Raw genomic sequence first — 20914 nt, 5'->3', positions numbered from 1 at the left:
AGTGGTGGATCCAGGTCTCATCGATGGTCAAAAAACGTGACAAAAAATTCTCCTTGTCTGCTTGGAACTTTTCGAGATTTGCTATTGAAATGTCAACTCGTTTCTTCTTTTGCTCGTCGGTTAACATTTTTGGCACCCAACGCGCGGAGACCTTTCTCATATGTAATTCTTTTGCAAGGATTCTTTGAATACTACCATATGAGATCCCTGTGACCTCAGCTACATGCCTGATAGTCACTCTTCGATCTGCCAACACTTCTTCAACTTTTTTCACGTTTTCTTCATTGAGGGACGTGGATGGGCGTCCTTCGCGATGTTCATCTTCCGTCGATGTTCTTCCCAGCTTAAATTCCTTGGCCCAGCGTGCAACTGTGGAATATGGAGGAAAAGAGTCCCCCAATGTTTCCACCAAGTCGCTGTGTATGTCTTTTGTAGACATTTTTTTCAAGCAGAGGTATTTGATGACAGCTCTGAGCTCGTTTTTTCCATTTTGATGTTCACTCCTTGGCAGTTCATATTCAAATGAATGTAGCTCCCGGGAATCGTGGCCTATTTAAGTGATTTTTTTTTCCTGGACTAGTGGGTACCTAAGAGAGAAGAAAACATTTTATTTTAATTTCTGTGTGCAATAGAAATAACCGATTATGATTACTCTTGGATCGCCCCTCGTATATATCTGCAAAACTATAGAACTACAAAATTATACTCTATAAAATAATTACATATAACTGACTAATACATTGTATAACACTTTTACACAACATATAATTACATTTTTTTTTACTGTAGCCAATTCCTAAACCCAATCTTATTTCTCTGTAAAAAATGTCCTGAAAAATTCTTGCCATTTTGAAGCTAACGGATTCTCGGAGGAGAGTGTTCAGTTTAACCCCTTCATCCCCAAGGGTGGTTTGCACGTTCATGATCGGGCCAATTTTTACAATTCTGACCACTGTCCCTTTATGAGGTCATAACTCTGGAACGCTTCTATGGATCCCGGTGATTCTGACATTGTTTTCTCGTGACATATTGTACTTCATGATAGTGGTAAAATTTCATTCAAATAACTTGCGTTTATTTGTGAAAAAAATGGAAATTTAGCGAAAATTTTGAAAATTTCGCAATTTTCCAACTTTGAATTTTTATACCCTTAAATCACAGAGATACGGCACACAAAAAACTTAATACGTAACATTTCCCACATGTTTACTTTACATCAGCACAATTTTGGAACCAAAATTTTTTTTGTTAGGAAGTTATAAAGTTGACCAGCGATTTCTCATTTTTGCAACACCATTTTATTTTTACGGACCACATCACATTTGAAGCCACTTTGAGGGGTCTATATGATAGAAAATACCCAAAAGTGACACCATTCTAAAAACTGCACCCCTTAAGGTGCTCAAAACCACATTCAAGAAGTTTATTAACCCTTCAGGTGCGTCACAGGAATTTTTTGAATATTTAAAAAAAAAAATGAATATCTAACTTTTTTTCACAAAAAAAATACTTCAGGTTCAATTTTTTTTATTTTACCAAGGGTAACAGGACAAATTGGACTGCAAAAGTTATTGTGCAATTTGTCCTGAGTACGCTGATACCTGATATGTTGGGGGGAACGACTGTTTCGGCGCATGGCAGAGCTCAGAAGGGAAGGAGCGCCGTTTGACTTTTTCAATGCAAAATTGGCTGGAATTCAGATCGGACGCCATGTCACGTTTGGAGAGCCCCTGATGTACCTAAACAGTGGAAACCCCCCACAAGTGACCCCATTTTGGAAACTAGACCCCCCAAGTAACTTATCTAGATATGTGGTGAGAACTTGGAACCCACAAGGGCTTCACTGAAGTTTATAACGTACAGCGGTACAATAAAAAAATCATATTTTTTCCACAAAAATGATCTTTTCACCCCCAATTTTTATTTTCCCAAGGGTAACAGGACCCTAAAGTTATTGTGCCATTTGTCCTGAGTACGCTAATACCCCACATGTGGTGGTAAAACCACTATTTGGGCGCATGGCAGAGCTCGGAAGGGAAGCAGCGCCATTTGACGTTTTTGGCTGGAATTGAGTTCGGACACCATGTCGCGATTGGAAAACCCCTGATGTACCAAAACAGTGGAAACCCCCCTCAAATGACACCATTTTGGAAACTAGACCCCCCAAGGAGCTTATCTAGATGTGTGGTGAGAACTTTGAACCCCCAAGGGCTTCATAGAAGTTTATAACATACAGCCATACAATTAAAAAATCATATTTTTTCCACAAAAAACAATAAAAGTACACATATTAGGTATCGCCGCGTCCGTAACGACCCGCCCTATAAAACTGTCCCATTAGTTAACCCCTTTAGCGAACCCCTTAAAAAATAAAAATAAAAAACAAAGCAAAAAATGATTTATCATACCGCCAAACGAAAAAAGTGTAATAACGCGCGATCGAAAAGACGCATATAAATATCCATGGTACCGCTGAAAACGTCATCTTGTCCCACAAAAAACGAGCCGCCACACAGCATCATCAGCGAAAAAATAAAAAAGTTATAGCTAGCAGAATAAAGCGATGCAAAAATAATTATTTTTTATATAAAATAGTTTTCATTGCATAAAACCGACAAAACATAAAAAAAGACCTAAATGTGGTATCGATGTAACCGTACTGAGCCGAAGAATAAAACCGCTTTATCAATTTTACCGCACGCAGAACGGTGTAAACGCACCCCCCCAAAAGATATTCATGAAACGCTGGTTTTTGTTCATTCTGCGTCCCAAAAATCGGAATAAAAAGCAATCAAAAAAGTCACGTGCCCGAAAATGCTACCAATAAAAACGTCAACTGGTCTCGCAAAAAATAAGACCTCATATGACTCAATGAGTCAAAATACGGAAAAATTATAGCTCTCAATATGTGGTGATGCAAAAACTATTTTTACAATAAAAAGCGTCTTTTAGCGTGCGACAGCTGCCAAACATAAAAACCGCCATAAATAGTAAATCAAACCCCCCGTTATCACCCCCTTAGTTAGAGAAAAATAATAAAATTAAAAAAATGTATTTATTTCCATTTTTCCATTAGGGTTAGGGCTAGGGTTAGGGCTAGGGTTAGGGCTAAGATTAGGGTTAGGGGTGTGTTGGGGTTTGGGTTGGAGTTAGAATTGGGGGTTTCCACTGTTTGGGCACATCAGGGGCTCTCCAAATGCAACATGGCGTCTGATCTCAATTCCAGCCAATTCTGAGTTGAAAAAGTCAAATGGTGCTCCTTCCCTTCCAAGCTCTGCCATGCGCCCAAACAGTGTTTTACCCCCACATGTAGGGTATCAGCCTACTCAGGTCAAATTGCAGAACAATTTTTGGGGTCCAATTTCTCCTGTTACCCTTAGGAAAATAAAAAATTGGGGGCAAAAATATCATTTTTGTGGAAAAAAATGATTTTTTTATTTTCACGTCCGAGCGTTATAAACTTTTGTGAAGCACTTGGGGGTTCAAAGTGCTCACCACACATCTAAATAATTTCCGTGGGGGGTCTAGTTTTCAAAATGGTGTCATTTGTGGGGGGTTTCCACTGTTTAGGTACATTAGGGGCTCTGCAAAGGCAACATGACACCCGCAGACCATTCCATCAAAGTCTGCATTCCAAAACGTCACTACTTCCCTTCCGATACCTGACGTGTGTCCATACAGTAGTTTTCTCCCACATATGGGGTGTCAGCGTACTCAGGACAAATTGGACAACAACTTTTGGGGTTCAATTTCTCCTGTTACCCTTGGGAAAATAAAAAAAATTGGGGACTAATTGATCATTTTTGTGGAAAAAATACGATTTTTTTATTTTCATGCCCTGGCATTATAAACTTCTGTGAAGCCTTTGGGAGTTCAAAGTTCTCACCACACATCTAGATAAGTTCCTTAGGGGGTCTAGTTTCCAAAATGGTGTCATTTGTGGGGGGTTTCCACTGTTTTAGTACATCAGGGGTTTTCCAATCGCGACATGATGTCCGATCTCAATTCCAGCCAAAAACGTCAAATGGCCCTGCTTCCCTTCTGAGCTCTGCCATGCGCCCAAATAGTGGTTTACCCCCACATGTGAGGCATCAGCGTACTCAGGACAAATTGCACAATAACTTTTAGGGTCCTGTTACCCTTGGGAAAATGAAAATTGGGGTGAAAAGATCATTTTTGTGGAAAAAATATGATTTTTTAATTGTACCACTGTATGTTATAAACTTTTGTAAAGCCCTTGTGGGTTCAAAGTTCTCACCACATATCTAGATAAGTTCCTTGGGGGGGTCTAGTTTCCAAAATAGGGTCACTTGTAGGGGGTTTCCACTGTTTAGGTACATCAGGGACTCTCCAAACGTGATATGGCGTCCGATCTAAATTCCAGTCAATTTTGCATTGAAAAAGTCAAACGGCGCTCCTTCCATTCTGAGCTCTGCCATGCGCCGAAACAGTCGTTCCCCCCCACATATCAGGTATTAGCGTACTCAGGACAAATTGCACAATAATTTTTGCAGTCCAATTTCTCCTGTTACCCTTGGTAAAATAAAAAAAATTGAACCTGAAGTATTTTTTTTGTGAAAAAAAGTTAGATGTTCATTTTTTTTTTAAATATTCAAAAAAATTCCTGTGACGCCCCTAAAGGGTTAATAAACTTCTTGAATGTGGTTTTGAGCACCTTAAGGGGTGCAGTTTTTAGAATGGTGTCACTTTTGGGTATTTTCTATCATATAGACCCCTCAAAGTGGCTTCAAATATGATGTGGTCCTAAAAATAAAATGGTGTTGTAAAAATGAGAAATCGCTGGTCAACTTTTAACCCTTATAACTTCCTAACAAAATAAAATTTTGGTTCCAAAATTGTGCTGATGTAAAGTAGACATGTGGGAAATGTTAGTTATCAAGTTTTTTGTGTGCAGTATCTCTGTGATTTAAGGGCATAAAAATTCAAAGTTGGAAAATTGCAAAATTTTCAAAATTTTCGCCAAATTTCCGTTTTTCTCACAAACGCAAGTTATTTGAATGAAATTTTACCACTAACATGAAGTACAATATGTCACGAGAAAACATTGTCAGAATCACCGGGATCCATGGAAGCGTTCCAGAGTTATGACCTCATAAAGGTACAGTGGTCAGAATTGTAAAAATTGGCCCGGGTGCAAACCACCCTTGGGGGTGAAGGGGTTAAAGATAACCGCCTGGAAAAAGTTACAGGGATCCACATTTTAAACACCTGTTTTTTCTCCTTATTAGTCAAATCAAACTTGTCAGCACAACTCTCAAAAACCTCAGAGTTTCTACAAACATGGATTTTGTTATCATATGCACGAATGATTTTGCATAATTTTAACAAATTTTTCCTAACTTTAATTTAGAGTTGGGCCTCTGAGTGGTCTATTTTTAGTGGTATGTCTTTCCCTTGCACGGCTTCTGCGTCAGTTCTAATGTCTCCTCCTACTCCTCCATTTTGTTCCAAGTCTGCAAGGTCACCTTCAATGGCTGCTGCTACAGACACCATGCCTTTCTTGTAACTGCTTCTTCACATTACAATGAATCTCGGGAACATCAATATTTTCCTTTACACAATCATTCTTGGATTTCTCTGACACCAACTTGTGAAATAAATCAAACGTTTGTAAAATATTTTTCAATTTTTCTCTTCTCTATTAAAGGACACCAGCTTAGAATATAACTTTAGATTCTCTATTTCACATTCTGCATATAAGCTGAGCCATAAAACGTCTAAATTAGGCTCGTCTACAGACATAAATTTCAGTTTACTTTGCTTAGAAAAAGAAGTAATGATATCCATGTTTCTTACCTTGAAATATCTCAGCTTGTAGTTCCTTTCAACACTGGGCTCTTGTCTTCACACGTCTATCTTGTAGTACGTCTGCCTTTGTAGTACTTCTCAATCCATCTGGCAATTCTTAGTCCTCACTTCTAGGTTCTGTCTGATTATTGTGACTTGTCCATAGTAGTGGAGTTCCTGATAACTTGCACATCTGACGTTAGCAAAGCTCATTCCCCCTTGGGCAAGTTGAGGGAAATCCAGAAAAAAAGTACAAAAATTCAGATATGGCTGGCTCGCCAATGTTAAATATACATGTTCTTGTATATTATTCAGGATTTGTTACCAGATGCGATACTCTAAAATATGACAAGGTTCTTATAAAAAAAAGTAGTGGTTTATTTGGATTCTTCCATCAAAGAAAAGATTATTACAGAAAAACATAAAAAATAGGTTAAATGATTATAAAGCGATTGTCCATTTGTTCATAGCTAAGCCAGTATCCTTCTTTCCTGGAATTCTGAACTCTGAATGGAAAAAGCATCTATCTTCAGCATGTAGCTTCTCTTGAAGTCACACATGGTGGCTAAGTTACATACCAGCTGTCCATTCAACGTAGTGCCCTAGCAAAGATGACTCCTCTCGTGTGTGTCTCATGGTGGTGAAGGAGAGAGAGTTCCCTAGAGTAAGCCATGAATTATATACGCCTCTCAAAGCATGTGGTCTCTATATATATGGAGTTGACATTTACCATGAGCTAAATTTACAGAAATAACATATGTAATGTCAGCGGAAGGCAATGCGTTCAGTACAGAAGTGAGTGTAATAAGAAATATAAATTAACAACCAATTATTTTTAACAGGGCCGTCCATAGTCATATGATAAATGAGCATCGCGGTCCACGTGAGAGTCAATTAGTCATGTGATAACGTTGATATGCATAGTGTACGCAGCACATCACGTATTTTTCCTATCATTATTATAAACCCTCCTAGTCACAAATATTTAATATCTATATATATACATACAGCTCTGGCAAAAATTAAGAGACCACTTCATAGTTTTCTTAAAATCACCATCTTTACATGTCTGACAGCCATTCCAGTGCCAGTTGAATTTCAAGCAAAGTACACCTCATTCTACTTAATGTGCTTCTGATTAGGTGATCACCTGAACCAAATCTTATTTAATGAGGGAAAGTATAAAAAAACCCTGCTGTTGTGTTCACAATCTCTTGCAATAGAACAGGCTGGATGGCCAAACAAGTGCTAGGAATAGCCCAAAATTAATTTGAATGAAAAAACAACTTTTAACCATGTCAAAGGAGTTGAAAAGAAAAGTCTTGAGTGAGGAAAAGAAGGGCTCAATTCTGGCTTTACTAGCAGAGGGATACAGTGAGCGTCATGTTGCCTCTATCCTTAAAAATTTGAAGACAGCAGTCCATTACAACACGGTCAAGCAGCAGTCATTGAGGACAACAAAGGTACAGACCGGCAGAGGGCGAAAGCGACTCTGCACTGACTGGGACGACTGTCGTCTTATCCGAATGTCACTCAGCAACCACAGGATGACATCAAGTGACCTACAAAAGGAATGGCAAATGGCAGCTGGGGTGACGTACATGGCAAGAACAGTTCATAACAGGCTCCTAGAGGCAAGCCTCAAGTCATGTAAAGCTAGTAAAAAAACATTTAATCAATGAGAAGCAAAGGAGAGCCAGGCTGAAGTTTGCCAAAGACCATAAGGATTGGACCATAGAGGACTGTAGTAAGGTAATCTACTCTGATGAGTCTAATTTTCAGCTTTGCCCAATATCTGGTCGTCTAATGGTTAGATGGAGACCTGGAGAGGCATACAAGCCACTCACTGTGAAATTTGATGGAGGATTGGTGATGATCTGGGGATGCTTCAGCAAGGCTGGAATTGGGCGAAGGACGTATGAATCAAGCCACATACAAGGTTATCTTTGAAAAAAGTTGCTTCCTTCTGCTCAGGCAATGTTTCCCAACTCTGAGGACTGTTTTTTCCAGCAGGACAATTCCCCATGCCACACAGCTAGGTCAGTTGTGTGGATGAAGGACCACCACATCAAATCCCTGTGATGGCCAGCCCAATCTCCAGACCTGAACCCCATTGAAAACCTCTGGAATGTAATCAAGAGGAAGATGAATAGTCACAAGCCATCAAACAAAGAAGAACTGCTTAAATTTTTGTGCCAGGAGTGGCATAAGGTCACTAAAAAGCAGTGTGAAAGACTGGTGGAAAGCATGACAAGATGCATGAAAGCTGTGATTAAACATCATGGTTACTCCACCAAATATTAATTTCTGAACTCTTCCTGAGTTAAAACATGAGTTTTGTTGTTTCTACATGAATAAGAACTTCTTTTCTTTGCATTTTGTGTGGTCTGAAAGCACGGTTTCGTTTTTATTATTTTGTCGATTTCTCATTTGCTGCAAATAAATACAAAATTTTTAGCCTTACATTTCGGAGACATGTCAGTAGTTTATAGAATAAAACAACAATGTACATTTTACTCAAAAAATATACTTATAAAGAAAAAAATCAGAGAAACTGAAAATTTTGCAGTGGTCTCTTAATTTTTGCCAGAGCTGTCTGTCTGTCGTTCTGTCTGTCTGTCTATCTATCTATCTATCTATCTATCTATCTACCGTATATACTTGCGTATAAACTGAGATCTTCAGCCCATTTTTTGGGGCTGAAAGTCCCCCTCTCGGCTTATATGCGAGTCATATAGCCAGGGGGTAGGAGGGGGAGTGGTGGTGTCAGATCATACTGACCCCCCTGGCGGGTTTCTGCAGCCCCCTGCTTCTCCCATGGTCTCCCTTCCTTCTTACAGCGGTCACATGGTACCGCTTATTAAAGTCATGAATATGCGCATATTTATGACTTTAATGAGCGGCACCACGTGACCGCTGAAGGGAGACACGGTGAATTCACGGCGCTGTGGTTTTAGTACCCTTAACTACCGCCGTTAAAAGGCGTATCGGTGGTCGTTAAGGGGTTAAATAAAAATTGCTAACTGATTTCAAATGGCTTGCATTGTTCTTTTCTTTGGTGTTTTTCATCCCACAAAAAACCAAGCCCTCGTATGTCTATGTGGACAGAAAAATAAAAAAGTTATGGCTCCCGGAAGATGAGGAGGGAAAAAGAAGCAGTTAAGAGAGAAATTGCTTGGATTTTTTTCAATATTATTGTGGAATTTTGGTTGTGTGTTTATGGTTTTGTGAAAAAAACTCAGCCCAGTTGTTTCCATTTGTTTGTTTTTTTTATCTATCATGTGCTCATAATTGTATCTCTGCGTCTTATTTCATTGCACTTCAATTTAAGATCAATGTCAGAAAAGCCAGTATTAATAAATGCCCCCATAGAATGCATAAGAAGACACGTAGGTGGGCATGTAGGTTAGGGTCAAGACTATTTGTTATTTTTGATTGTTTGGAGCTATAAATATGTAGTAAACGTACCCAGAAATGAGAATTCCATGGGTGTCAGGAAAACCTGACTTATATAAATAGATCAAATACACCCCCCTATACTAATGGTATATATATATTTTTAAACTCTTGACACATTGTAAATTTACCTCCCAAACCTTTATCATCAAGGGAATGGAATAACGGAATGGATGGATGTTCATGTCAAAAAGTCTGACCCAAGGAACAGTCCCATAACCTTCTGAACTTAAAAGTTCAAAGTCATCATAATGTATTATTGCCACATATGCTTTATTTCCTTTTTATTTTGTCATACACCAGATCTACTGTATATTACATACCATATTCCAATATAGTGAGATATCTGGATTCTAGAAATATAGACTAACCATGATGTGGTGAAAAATTAACTAACATTGTACAAATCACTAACTTTGTATCTATATTTTTGCACATAGTACTCTGCTGATAGTGACCGAGCTACTGCAAGCACAGATACAGAACACATTCAACAATTCTATAGCCTTCTTACTATCTCCTTTGAAATTTCAAAAAAATGGGCACAAAAGCTACCAGGATTTTCAGACCTTTCAAAAGATGACCAGTTATTATTGATTGAATCAACATTTCTGGAACTTTTTGTACTGAGACTTTCAATAAGGTAATATGTGTGACTTATTTAATTATCATATAGTTTGTAATTAGAATGTAGGATAGTCTAATGATACCGAAGGAAAACATAAATGTGGGATTACGTTATTCTGGCAGCTGCAACTGTGTACACCACCAATTCAAAGTTTTCATGAATAAAGGGAAAGATGGGTTACCGAAGAGGTACTAAAATATAACTAAGTCCTTAAAAATACTAGAGATGTATTTAACCCCTTTACCCCCAAGGGTGGTTTGCATGTTAATGACCGGGCCAATTTTTGCAATTCTGACCACTGTCCCTTTATGAGTTAATAACTCTGGAACGCTTCCATGGATCCTGGTGATTCTGACATTGTTTTCTCGTGACATATTGTACTTCATGTTTGTGGTAAAATTTGTTTGATATAATTTGTGTTTATTTGTGAAAAAAAATGGAAATTTGGCAAATAATTTAGCAATTTTCCAACTTTCAATTTTCATGCCCTTAAAACACAGAGATATGGCACACAAAATACTAAATATGTAAAATTTTCCCACATGTTTACTTTACATCAGCACAATATTGGAAACAATTTTTTTTTTGTTAGGAAGTTATAAGGGTTAAAAGTTGACCAGCGATTTCTCATTTTTACAACACTATTTTTTTTAAGGGACCACATCACATTTAAAGTCAATTTGAGGGGTCTATATGATAGAAAATACCCAAAAGTGACAGCATTCTAAAAACTGCACCCCTCAAGGTGTTCAAAACCACATTCAAGAAGTTTATTAACCCTTCAGGTGGTTCACAGGAATTTTTTGAATGTTTAAAAAAAATGAACATATAACTTTTTTTCACAGAAAAATTACTTCAGGTCCACTTTTTTGATTTTCCCAAGGGTAACAGGAGAAATTGGACCCCAAAAATTGTGCAATTTGTCCCCCATATGTGTGGGTAAACCACTGTTTGCGCGCACGGCGGGCTTGGAACGGAAGGAGCACCGTTTGACTTTTTCAGCGCAAAACTGGCTGGAATTGAGATCGGACACCATGTCGCGTTTGGAGAGCCGCTGATGTACCTAAACTGTAGAAAACCTCCACAAATGACACCAATTTGGAACCTAGACCCCCCAAGGAACTTATCTAGATGTGTGGTGAGAACTTTGAACTCCCAAGGGCTTCACAGAAGTTTATAACATATAACCATAAAATTAAAAAATCATTTTTTCCCAAAAAATTGTTTTCACCCCCAATTTTTATTTTCCCAAGGGAAACAGGACCCCAAAAGTTATTGTGCAATTTGTCCTGAGTACGCTTATACCCCATATGTGGGGGTAAACCACTGTTTGGGCACATGGCAGCGCTCGGAAGGGAAGAAGCGCCGTTTGACTTTTTCAATGCAAAATTGGCTGGAATTGAGATCGGATGCCATGTTGCGTTTGGAGAACACCTGATGTGCCTGAGCAGTGGAAACCCCCCAATAGTGACCCCATTTTGGAAACTAGACCCCCCAATGAACTTATCTAGATGTGTGGTGAGCACTTTGAAACCCCAATTGCTTCACAGAAGTTTATAACGCCCAGGCATGAAAATAAAAAAATTATATTTTTTTCACAAACATGATCTTTTAGTCCCCAATTTTTTATTTTCCCAAGGGTAACAGGAGAAATTGGACCCCAAAAGTTGTTGTGCAATTTGTCTTGAGTATGCTGATACCCCATATGTGGGAGTAAAATACTATATGGGCACACGTCGGAGCTCGGAAGGGAAGTAGTGACATTTTCCCTTCACCCATGACAGCACCACATGAGAGGGATCCGCCCCGCCAGGACAGGAACCTACTGAGACATAAGGGGCGGCACCTCTCCCCCGCTTCAGTTGGGTTCCTGTCCTGGAAGGAATCCCACTGTGGCGGTGCCTGTCATGGGCGAAGAGAAAGAAGACCCAGGCCCGTCCCGGCGCGGGAAGAACAGGTAGCTTACCTGTAGCGCCGGCCGTCGGGTCCTGGAAGCGCAGTCCCCGGGGTCCCTGGGGCTCCGGGTTCGTGCGGGCGTGGATGGGATCCCGGTGGCTCCGGGAAGCCCCCACCGCGCCGCCCTCCCCTCGCGCACGCCGCATCTCGATCCCCGTGGCAGGGGAGAGACGCTGGCGTCTTCCGGCCGCTGACGTCAGCGGCGCTTGGAATGCTGGGTGCGCCGGCTGACGTCAGCAGAAGGCGACGGTGTAATGGCGCCGGGTGCGACGCCGGCCGGCTTTCTGAAGCGCTGGGCCGGCGGTCGCAGGGGGGAGGGGAGGAAGACGCTCACCAGGCGGAGGCATGCAGATTTAAAGGGGAAGACAGCGGTAGATCGGCGGTGCAAGATGGAGTCCGAGCAGGAACGTTCAGCGTCCCTGCCTCCCTCACAGCCCTCTGGCAGAAAGCATGGAAGCCATTCAAGCAGCAGTCGCCCCAGCCGCAGGTCGGGGCACTCCTCAAGGTCCAAAGAGCGCGGGTCAGGTGCTCCGACGCAGCCTCCAAATCCGGTACCCTTGATTACGGGTGGTGAGTGATCTTCGTGAATGTCAGCAGTATGTTAATAGGGGGTTTTTCTATTGTATGCTTCACCCTGTAGGAAAGGCCCAGAAAAGCAGGAAGCAAGAAGAACAATAGGGATTGTGCTATATGTAAATCTCCCCTAGCAAGAGACTGGCAAAAAGATCTCTGTGCTTCGTGCATTCAGCGAACTATGGCGGAGGAAGCACCTAGTTTCGCAGCCAATCTAATATCTGCCCTCAGGTCAGAAATGGAAGGCTCAATTAAGTCCTTATTGAAAAAAGGGAAAAAAAGCAGGAAGGATTTCCCTAGTTCCCCCTCAGATTCCGCATCAGTATCATCTCAGGCGGAAAAATCATCCTCCTCAGACTCCTCAGATAGTGACACAGGGGGTAAGCCATGTTTCCCTGTAGAAGATACAGATGCCCTCCTAAAGGCCATTAGAACCACAATGGGCCTACAGGAAGAAAGGGCGGCCAAAACCCTAGAGGACGTCATGTTTGGGGGGCTTCAGGAGAGGAAAAAACGAACCTTCCCAGTAAACGCGAAAATCCAGGCGCTTATTGAGAAGGAGTGGAAAAAGCCTGAAAAATCGGGGGCCCTTCCATCTGCTTCTAAGAGGCGATACCCCTTTGAATACAAGGATACGGAAATATGGGACAAAGTCCCAAAAATAGATGCAGCGGTGTCCAGGTCTTCCAAAAGGTCGGCCCTGCCCTTGGAAGACGCAGGGGTTCTTAGAGACCCGCTAGACAAAAAAGCGGACTCATATTTGAGGCACGCATGGGAAGCAACAGCAGGAGGTCTTAAGCCGGCGATAGCGGGCACCTGCACGGCACGCTCCCTCATGATCTGGCTGCAGCAGTTAGAAGAGAAGCTGGCGTCAAGGGTCCCAAGAGAGAAGATCTTATCAGACATGTATCTCTTGCACGGGGCAGCGGCTTTTCTGGCAGATACCTCGGCGGACTCTATGCGATTAACAGCCAGAGCAGCGTCACTATCAAATGCTGCTAGACGCGCGTTATGGCTTAAAGGCTGTCCGGGTGACCTTCAGTCCAAGACCAAATTGTGCTCTCTCCCCTGCGATGGCCGATTCCTGTTCGGCAAAAACTTGGATGATATTCTGGAGAAAGCAGGCGATAAGAAAAAAGGCTTCCCCAGATTCCCTATGGATCAGAGGAGACAGCCCTTTCGGAGGGGAAGATTCAATAGAGGACGTCCTCCCGCTGACAGGAGAAGATGGGAGGATAAAAAGAAGAAAGAATCAGGGTTTATGTTTGGTGGAGGCACCTCCACCTCCAAAAAGTCACCACAGTGACGCCAGTATTCCAGTAGGAGCGAGATTGGCACTCTTTTTCCAGGCCTGGGAAAAGATCTCCTCCAACACCTGGATTCTGAGCATCCTAAAAGAAGGCCTGAAAATCCCCTTTATTCGTCAGCCAAAATCCGTGGTCGTCATCACACCTATCAGGAAGATGACCGAAGAACAACTGGCCTTAGAAACAGAAATCCTGAGCCTGATAGACAAGCGGGTACTGTCCGAGGTGCCACGCTTACAGGAAGGAAAGGGGTTTTATTCACCCCTTTTCCTAATAAAAAAACCGGATCAGTCGTTCAGGACAATCATAAATCTCAGACGCCTCAATCTATGGATAAAGAACCCGACCTTCAAGATGGAATCAGTAACTACGGCAGTGAAGCTGCTACATCAAGATTGCTTCATGGCCGTAGTCGATTTAAAGGATGCATATTACCACATCCCTATCCATCCAGATTACCAGAAATACCTGAGGGTAGCGCTTTATATTCAGGGCACACTAAGGCACTTTCAGTTCAGGGCTCTTCCGTTTGGCATATCCATAGCCCCGAGGGTCTTCACCAAGGTCATAGCGGAAGTGACAGCCTTTCTCCGGATTCACGATACGGTCATAATACCATACCTGGACGATTTTCTTATAGTGGGCAGTTCAGAGGACCACTGTACAGCACAGCTGACTCAGGTGATCAACACCTTGCAAGAGTTAGGGTGGATAGTCAATTTCAAAAAATCAAAATTACAACCCCTAAAGAAACAGACCTTCCTAGGATTTATACTGGACTCAGAAAGGCAAGAGTGTCTGCTCCCAGAGTCCAAGATAGAGAAGGTGCAAAATCTGGCCTTGGCAGGCCGAAACCAACCATGTATGACATTAAGAAAAGCAATGTCCCTGCTAGGTACCCTAACATCCTGTATTCCGGCGGTCAGGTGGGCTCAGTTTCACACCCGGCAACTCCAGTGGGAGATACTAAGAGCACAAAGATCGCTAAGAGGGCGTTTGGAAGGAAAGCTGGAGCTTTCCTTAAAAACCAGAGACTCTCTCAACTGGTGGTTGAACGAGACAAATCTGACCTTAGGAATACCATGGGACAGACAGGCGACAGATATAATTTTAACAGATGCAAGCTCCTCGGGGTGGGGGGCACACCTAAGGGGCCTCATAGGTCAGGGTTCCTGGACACCTCAAGAAAGGAAGGCATCCTCCAACCTGAGAGAACTGTGTGCAGTGGGCAAGGCCCTAAACCACTTCATTCCGCTACTCCAGGGTCAAGATGTACGCATCATGTCAGACAACAAGGTAGCAGTGGCATACATCAACCACCAAGGAGGGACAAGATCACACTCCTTAATGGAAGCAGCAACAAACATTCTGAGCAGGGCAGAGGATCACCTACACTCCGTGACAGCCCTACACATAAAAGGGGCAGAAAACATAGAGGCAGATTTCCTGAGTCGCAATACCCTGAGGCAAGGAGAATGGGCACTAAACCGATCCATTTTTCAAAAGTTAATTCAGCTTTGGGGGGAACCGGTGATAGACCTCTTTGCAAACAAGCACAACAGGCAAACAGAAAGGTTCTGCTCTCTAAACCCAAGGGAAAACCCATGGGCAGTGGACTCATTGCACATCCAGTGGAACTTCAGACTGGCTTACGCGTTCCCCCCAGTAGCTCTGATCCCGACTGTGGTAAGAAAAATCAGAAACGATCAAGCCAGGGTGATTCTAATAGCTCCATTTTGGCCAAAAAGGCCCTGGTTCGCTCTGCTACGGAAGATGTCCCTCTCCGATCCTTGGGTTCTGCCAGAAATCCCGGACCTACTAGCTCAGGGTCCAATATTACACGCTCAGGTCAAGGGATTCCATCTGACGGCGTGGAATTTGAAAGGTCGCTTTTAATAGATAGGGGGTTCTCCCCTGGGCTGGTGGCCACTCTGCAAAAAAGCAGGAAACCGGTGACTACTAACATCTACGGCAGAACATGGGATAAGTTCCTACAGTTCTTGGGTAAGCCGTTAGGGAAAGAACCTCCGATTAGTGACATCCTAGAGTTCTTACAATCTGGGTTGCAGATGGGGTTAGCAGTAAACACACTTAAGGTTCAGGTGTCGGCACTAGGGGCGCTCTACAATTGCAAACTGGCATCAGATAGGTGGATAGCCAGATTTATTAAATCCTGCCATAGAGCTAGACCTATTCCAATACCTAGAATAGCCCCCTGGGATTTAAACCTGGTGTTAGAAGCCCTTACAAAAGAACCGTATGAGCCATTACATCAGCTACCCCTAAAGTTTTTGACCCTAAAAACGATCCTGTTAGTAGCCCTCACATCAGCCCGCAGGATAAGCGACTTACAGGCTCTCTCAGTAAATCCTCCTTATACGCAAGTCTTTCAGGATAGGGTAGTGTTAAGAACAGACCCCAGTTATCTGCCCAAGGTAGTGTCAGATTTCCACCGGGGTCAGGAAATTGTTCTTCCATCCTTTTGCGAAAATCCAAAAAATCTGGGGGAGGAAAAATTCCATAGTCTGGATGTTAAAAGAGCTCTTGTAGAATATATATCTGCCACTAGCCAGTGGAGGAGGTCACAGTCCCTATTCGTAGCTTTTCAGGGTGCCAGGAAAGGCTATGGGGTTTCAAAAGGGACTATTGCTAGATGGATCAGGGAAGCCATTAGTGTAGCCTATTCAGCTAGTGGTATCCCGATTCCTGACGGCATCAAAGCTCATTCCACCAGAGCCGTGGCGACCTCCTGGGCTGAAAAGGCAGAGGTATCAATCGAACAAATTTGTAAGGCCGCTACCTGGGCCTCACCTTCAACCTTCTTTAAGCACTATAGATTAAATCTATCCTCCTCTGCTGACTTAACCTTTGGTAGAAGGGTGCTGCAAGCGGTGGTCCCTCCCTAAGGTGTTTCGAAGTCTCCAAAAATCTCTCATGTGGTGCTGTCATGGGTGAAGGGAAAACCACCATGGTTACTTACCGGTAGCCGGTTTTTCCGGAACCCATGACAGCCCCCGTACATTCCCCCCCTTTTTTCACTGTATGGTGTGCACAATTAGTAGGGTGTTTTGAGTGTTGTGGTGTTGGATAAACATGTAACTAACCGGGAAGTCCTCTCAATGCTCTGTAACCCAACTGAAGCGGGGGAGAGGTGCCGCCCCTTATGTCTCAGTAGGTTCCTGTCCTGGCGGGGCGGATCCCTCTCATGTGGTGCTGTCATGGGTTCCGGAAAAACCGGCTACCGGTAAGTAACCATGGTGGTTTTGGAATGCAGACTTTGATGGAATAGTCTGCAGGTGTCATGTCACGTTTGGAGAGCCCTTGATGTGCCTAAACAGTGGAAACCCCCCCAAAAGTGACCACATTTTGGAAACTAGATCCACCACAGAACTTATCTAGATGTTTGGTGAGCACTTTGAACCCTCAAGTGCTTCACAGAAGTTTATAATGTAGAGCCATAGAAATAAAAAAATTATATTTTTTCCACAAAAATGATTTTTTGCCCCGATTTTTTTTAATTTCCCAAAGGTAACAGGAGAAATTGGACCCCAAAAGTTGTTGTGCAATTTGTCCTGAGCAGGCTGATACCCCATATGTGGAGGTAAACCACTGTTTGGGCACATGGTAGAGCTTGTAATTGAGATCAGACGCCATGTCGCGTTTGGAGAGCCCCTGATGTGCCTGAACAGTGGAAACCCCCCAATTCTAACTCCAACCCTAACCCCAACACACCCCTAACCCTAGCCCTTGCCCTAGCCTTAATGCGAAAATGGAAATAAATACATTTTTTTTAAATTTTATTATTTTTCCCTAACTAAGGGGGTGATAAAGGGGGGTTTGATTTAGTATTTATAGCGGGATTTTATGTTTGGCTGCTGTCGCACGCTAAAAGACACTTTTTATTGCAAAAAATAGTTTTTGCATCATCACATTTTGAGAGCTATAATTTTAACATATTTTGGCCCACAGAGTCATGTGAGGTCTTATTTTTTGTGGAATGAGTTGACGTTTTTATTGGTACCATTTTCGGGTACATGACATTTTTTTATCACATTTTATTCCGATTTTTGGGACCCAGAATGAACAAAAACCAGCAATTCATGAATTTCTTTTGGGATGGGGACGTTTAGATCCGCGTGTGGTAAAATCAGCGGTTTTATTCTCCGGGTCAGTACGATGACAGCGATACCTCATTTATATCATTTTTTAATGTTTTGGCGCTTTTATACAATAAAAACAATTTTATATAAAAAATAATTATTTTTGCATCGCTTTATTCTGCCAGCTACAACTTTTTTTTTATTTTTTCGTTGATGATGCTGTATGGCGGCTCTTTTTTTGCGGGACAAGATGACGTTTTCAGCCATACCATGTTTATTTATATCCGTCTTTTTGATCGCGTGTTATTGAACTTTTTGTTTGGCGGTATGATGATAAAGCATTGTTTTTTGCCTTGTTTTTTTTAGAAGGGGTTCACTAAAGGGGGTTAACTAGAGGGACAGTTTTATAGGGCGGGTTGTTACGGACGCGGCGATACTAAATATGTCTACTTTTATTTTTATTTTTTTATTTACAAAAAAAATTTATTAGGAAATTTTTTTTTCTTTATTTAGGGATTTTTTTAAAATTATTTTTACACGTTTTTTTTTTTCACTTTATTATATTGTTCCAGTGTGGGACATTACTATATAGTGTCAGATCGCTGATCTGAAACTTTGCAAAGCACTGTGTCAGAGCAGCGATCTGACAGGCAGTGCAGGCGGCCATCTTGGATCCGGGGGCCTGCAGGGAGGAGGTCCTCGGAATAACGCAAGCACATCGCGTTGTTCCGAGTGTCTCAGGGAAGCACGCAAGGAGCCCCCTCCTTGCGCGATTCTTCCCTATGCCCCCGGAACACTATGATCATGTTTGATCGCAGTTTGTCGGGGGTTAACGTGTCGGGAGCAGTCCGTGACCGCTCCTGTCACATAGTGCCGGGTGTCAGCTGTGATAATCAGCTGACACTCGGCCGCGATCAGCTGCGCTTCCCCCGTGAAGTGCAGCTGATCGCATATGACGTACTATACTGTCCATGGGCATTAAGGCCCAGGGCACTTGGACGGTATAGTACGTCATATGTCAGAAAGAGGTTAAAAAGTCTCTCTCATGATTCAGAGAGGCCCACTAAATTAAAATGAAAACAAATACTCTTTCTCCACAGTTCTATTTCCCTAATGATTGTTTGAATGACCCTGGTAATGGCTGGTTAACCCCTTCAGCACATAGCATTCTGGAGAGAAAATTATGGGTTTCAGATCGCGGAAGAAAGCAATCTTCGTGACACATCTCCCCTCACATACAGTGTCAGTGACTCTGTCACAAAATACATAGCTCTATTACAGTGCATTCAAAAAGTAATTTATATCCTGTGAATTTTTCCATATTTTTACATGTCACACCCACAAATTTAAATGTATTTTATTGGGATTTTATGTGATATACCAACACAAAGTAGTATGTATTTGTGAAGTGTAATGTAAATGAAGCATGATTTTATCATTTTAAAAATATAAATCTGAAAAATGTGACATGCATTTGTCTTCACTTCCTGTAGTCGGATATCTCTAAAGAAAAAAAACAAGTTAACATTTGTCACCAGAAGTCACATAATTAGTAAATTGAGTCCACCTGTGTGTAATTTCTTATCATTATAACTACAGCTGTTTTGTGAAGGTCTCAGGTTTGTTTGAGAACATTAGGGAATGCACAGCATCATGAAAAGCAATGAACACACCAGGCTGGACAGGGATAAAGTTGTGGAGAAGAAAGAAGCAGGGTTAGGTTATAAAAAATAGCCCAAGCTCTGAACATCTCACAGAGCACTTTTCCCTTCACCCATGAAAGCACACCTGAGAGATCCGCCCCGCCAGGACAGGAACCTACTGAAATATAAGGGGCGGCACCTCTCCCCCACTTCAGTTGGGTTCCTGTCCTAGGAAGGGAATCCCAGACTGACAGCGGCGGTGCCTGTCATGGATGAAGAGACCCAGGGCAGTCCCAGTGCGGGAAGAGCAGGTCACCTTACCTGCAGCGCCGGCCGTTGGTCTCCTGGAAACGCAGTCCCCGGGGTCTCCTTGGGGCTCTGGGTTCCTGCAGGTGCGGCTTGCGGCCTCTATGATGCGGGGCGCTCCACCGTGCCTCCCTCCCCTCGCATGTCCCCCCAAGCGTCTCCCTCACGACACACAGCGTGGAAAGCCAGGGACAGTTTCCGGCCACTGACGTCAGCGGCGCAGGGTATCCTGGGAGCGCACCTGCTGACGTCAGATGTGCGACGGCAAGATAGTGCCTGGTGCGACGCCAGACGCATGGAGAAGAATAGCACTCAGCCGGCGGTCGCAGGGGGAGGGGAGGAAGAAAAAGAAAAAAGAAGAGGGGAAACACTCACTGGTCCGGACCTACTTAAAGGAGGAGGACGTCAGTGCAGCCAGGTAAACCATGGGGTCAGCAGGAGTGATCACTGTCTCCACCATCTCTGCCTCCATCACAAACCTCCGCTCGCAAGCATGGCAGCCTTTCAAGCGGCAAAAGCAGCAGTCGCCCGAGCCACAGGTCGGGAGACTCCTTGATGTCCAGAGAGCACAGATCACGTGCCTCACCACAGCCTCCTAGTCCGGTACCCGACTTTATGAGTGATCTCCGTGAATGTTAGTATGTTGTTAATAGGGTCCTTCTTGTGTGTTAACTTCCTTAGGAAAAGGCCAAAAAAGCAGGGAGCAAGAGGAACAATAAGGATTGTGCCATATCTAGAAGCCCCCTAGCGAGAGATTGGCAGAAGGACTTTTGCGCCAGCTGCTTCCAGCGAACCATGGCGGAGGAGGCACCGAGCTTTGCAACCAACCTTAGATCGGTCATCAGGTCAGAGGTGGAAGGCTCACTCAAAGTGTTGTTAAAGAAAAAGAGTAGGAAAGATTCCCCTAGCTCTTTCCCAGACTCTTCCTCAGCCGGATCACAGGCCGAACACCCATCTTCCTCCTCCTCGGATAGCGACACTGGTGGCAAGCAGTGTTTTCCGGTAGAGGATACGGATGCTCTCCTCAAGGCCATCAGAGTAACAATGGGCCTACAGGAATAAAAAACGACTAAGTCCCTTGAAGATGTCATGTTCGGGGGTCTACAGGAAAGGAAGAAACGCACCTTTCCAGTCAGT

The 20914-nt window shown here is 42.9% G+C and overlaps 1 protein-coding gene across 9 annotated transcripts in view; it reads left to right on the top strand.

Moving 5' to 3' along the window:
* The window catches only part of NR4A3 (nuclear receptor subfamily 4 group A member 3), a 379358-nt gene that overhangs the window by 156997 nt on the left and 201447 nt on the right, over nt 1-20914 (top strand). For all 9 annotated transcript variants that reach the window (XM_073587666.1, XM_073587669.1, XM_073587665.1 and 6 more), the window contains one exon: nt 9705-9907. In XM_073587666.1, coding sequence (XP_073443767.1) covers nt 9705-9907 — 203 coding nt within the window. The remainder of the gene's footprint in view (nt 1-9704; nt 9908-20914) is intronic.

The sequence above is a fragment of the Dendrobates tinctorius genome, unplaced genomic scaffold, assembly GCF_039654945.1.
Source record: "Dendrobates tinctorius isolate UK_male_01 unplaced genomic scaffold, ASM3965494v1 ptg000102l, whole genome shotgun sequence".
Classification (NCBI taxonomy): domain Eukaryota; kingdom Metazoa; phylum Chordata; class Amphibia; order Anura; family Dendrobatidae; genus Dendrobates; species Dendrobates tinctorius.
The sequence above is the reverse complement of the archived record's forward strand: the minus strand, read 5'-3'. Positions and strand labels throughout refer to the sequence as shown.